General features: G+C 35.8%; 1 protein-coding gene across 1 annotated transcript; it reads left to right on the top strand.

The window, feature by feature from the left end:
* Positions 1 to 706: 706 nt before the first annotated feature.
* On the top strand, positions 707 to 2088 carry LOC116412157 (olfactory receptor 1019-like; the record flags this gene model as incomplete). Its single annotated transcript, XM_031905786.1, has 2 exons — positions 707 to 1183; positions 2032 to 2088. Coding segments are annotated over 2 exons (534 nt in total), but the record flags the coding sequence as incomplete, so codon positions are not given.
* Between the last annotated feature and the right edge of the window lie 1147 nt (positions 2089 to 3235).

Here is a 3235-nt window from a genome sequence, read left to right as displayed (position 1 = left end):
AGTACAAAACATTCATACAAAACATTAAAAGCAAAACGTAAATTATCCCAAACTTAGAAAATGTAGTTATTCCAATATAATACAATAAAAAAAATCACCATTTTTGAAATTCAGGAATTCATAAATATTTTTTCAAAACAAAATAGTTTTTTAAAAAAAGACTTTTTTTTCTTCCAAAAAATATTTATGAATTTAATTTCCAATAGTATAAAACCAAAATATACGTTCTGGAATACAGATGGTGGCTACAGTGTTTTTATAATTATATATTTACCTATCTGATTTCTTTTTTTTTTTTTTACTGTAGCTTACTTTCATACACAGGAAGGAAGCATTAAAAATGGCCTCAGAAAATATTTCAGGGTTCATCATCCAAGGGTTCTCTGATACTCCTGAGCTTCATATCTCTCTTTTTGTGCTATTCCTTGGAATCTATCTCATCATTCTGCTGGGAAATCTCATCATATTCTTAGTCATTTCATGCAATCCTCACTTACACACCCCCATGTACATATTCTTGCTGAACCTTTCACTCATAGACATTTCTTTCTCCTCAACTGTTTTACCTAATTTGCTACATATTCTTCTTACGCAACAAAATAACATTTCATTCTTGGGGTGTATGACTCAAATGTATCTGTTTGTGGCCTTTGGTGCCAGTGAATACTTTCTCCTGACGGCCATGGCATATGATCGTTGTGTTGCCATCTGTGATCCCCTTCATTACATTGCCCGAATGAGCAGGAAACACTGTGCTGGGCTTATAACTGCAGCATTCACTGGTGGATTTGCTGTCCCTGTCAGCTTTATTGTACTTTTACCTAAACTATCATATTGTGCTTCCCATCTTATTAACCATTTTTTCTGTGATGTCACACCATTGCTAAAACTTTCCTGCAGCAGCACTTTTAGTGTGGAACTTTTCATTTACATTGAAGGGACATTGCTGGTTTTCAGTTCCTTCCTCCTTACTCTGATCTCATACATATTTATCATCTCTGCTATCCTGAAAATACAATCCTCAGAGGGGAGACAAAAAGCCTTTTCTACCTGTGCTTCTCACCTGGCCTGTGTGATAACCCTTTATGGGGCAGTTTTGTGCCTGTATATGAGACCCACCACAAGTTATTCTCTAAAGAGGGACAAGTATTTTTCACTGTTGTACTTTCTCTTGTCCCCTGTGGTAAATCCTATTATTTACACCCTAAAAAATAGAGATTTTCAATCTTTCTTTAATAAAGCAAGGCAAAGATATTTAGGTTTTTTATTTTAGAGAAATGTTAGCTAAAAAGTCAGAATAAAAAAATATCAGAACAAGATAGTTTAGGAACCACTGATATAGATGAATGAGAGGAATCTCCCACATGTAAACACCTTCTGGATATGAATATGGGACTGGGCAACAACTGTCCTAGTGAACTATGTGCTGATGTCCCCTGAGTGGGCAATATGTAACTCATATACTCAATGCCAAATATCAGTGTCAAACTATATTTCAGTGTCATGTTATCTTTATTGTACTTAAAATTAAAAAAACATGGCTTGATTGTCCTAACCTTATTAACTGATTGAAGTTTTTAATTACAACATTTTACAGGCTGGAACCACTTGTAGAGAGAAGAAAAGCAAACTCATATTAGACTTTTTAAAGATCTTTTTAAAGAAATAACTTTTGTTGATCACCAAGTTATCAGGAACAGGTAGTGAAATGTTAGAATTTCTCAAAATTGGGGTTATAGAGACCTCTACAGGTACAGGATCCCTTATCCAGAAAGTTTAAAATTACAGGATGACCATTTGACTTGAATTTAAATTTAAAAAAAAATATTTTCTGTAATATTAAAACAGGAGTCAGATCAAATTGGCTTTATGCCTAACAAATCCACCTCAATCAAACTCTGGCCGCTATACACTAACCTACAGATAACCTATGATAGAATTGTGGGGTAACTGGACTTGGCCAAGGCCCTCAATATCATTAAATGACCATAATCATCTTATTTCTGTAATCATACTGTATATTGCATATAGAGCCCATTTGATGTACAACGTTACTGTGCTTTCAAGCACCATTTCTATAAGTTCTGAAACTGACCTTGTGAATCCCTGTTAAGACAGAGCTGTGGATACAGCCCGGGGAATAACAACACTACTTTGTTATGGTTTTGTTAAGATTCACTCACAGTGAGGCTGCTGGGCAAGGATCACACCAATGAAGTGAAATGGTTTTTTCCATAAGTCGCGGTCGTGTCATATTGGGTGTGACCGCATCCAAATGGGCGTGGGTGCGTCAAAATAAGCGCTGTCACGTCAAAATGGGTGCATTTTTGTTTCGCTAAATTTTCGGCGAATCGAAACAGGATAAATTCCCTCATCACTTTCGATGACTATCAAGTTATCATCCATCATATACCAAGGTCAAATGACAATGCTGATGAGGGCACCACAGCAAGAATAAATGCTCTCAAAGGCACCAATACCTGGTAATTTTCACACTGTACTTTATCATAACAGATTCATAGATGCGGTGATACAGTGCCGTGGTAGTGCAGTTTTTACTAATCCCGTAAAATAAATAAGCTAAATTAAATGATGCATTCATCCATGGTCTCCATAAGCCTGTAAGAACATAATCAATTTGCCATGATCCTGCATTTGCAGGGAAACAGTTGTTCCACAATTGTTTTTTAGCTAATAAAAATTGAGACTGAACTTCTAAGGAAACAGCAAAACCCTAAATGATTACTAAACAAGTCCAGTTGCTTCAAATTTATTTATACTAGATATACCATGACCTGGATGAATGAAAATCTTCATAGACAGCAAAACCCTAATTTTGCCATAATGGTGAGACCATATAGAGCTCAGGTTAGGTGCACCCACCTACATCAAGGACACATTTGCTGTACTGTGACTGTGGGTAGTGATGCAAAATGCGGCCACCGCACAACTTTTAATGTAACCACAACTTCTTTGACCCAACTGTCACTTTTTCTTCTGTAAATTTTTGTTGCGGTGACCTGCCTACGAAAAACATTATCAAAGGTGAAATGCAGAATTTTGGAGCAATTCCATACCTGCCGAAAAAATTAGCTCATCACTAATTGTGGGGAAATGGGTCACATTAGCGGATTTTGCAGAAATCCTCCTATAGGAAGGAATTTTTATTAAAGAATTTAAACATTAACAAAATAAAACTTTCATCATTTCAAAATACAAATGTTCCCAACTTACA

Source organism: Xenopus tropicalis, chromosome 7, assembly GCF_000004195.4.
Source record: "Xenopus tropicalis strain Nigerian chromosome 7, UCB_Xtro_10.0, whole genome shotgun sequence".
In the NCBI taxonomy this organism is placed as follows: Eukaryota; Metazoa; Chordata; class Amphibia; order Anura; family Pipidae; genus Xenopus; species Xenopus tropicalis.
This window is presented reverse-complemented; position numbering and strand designations above follow the sequence as displayed.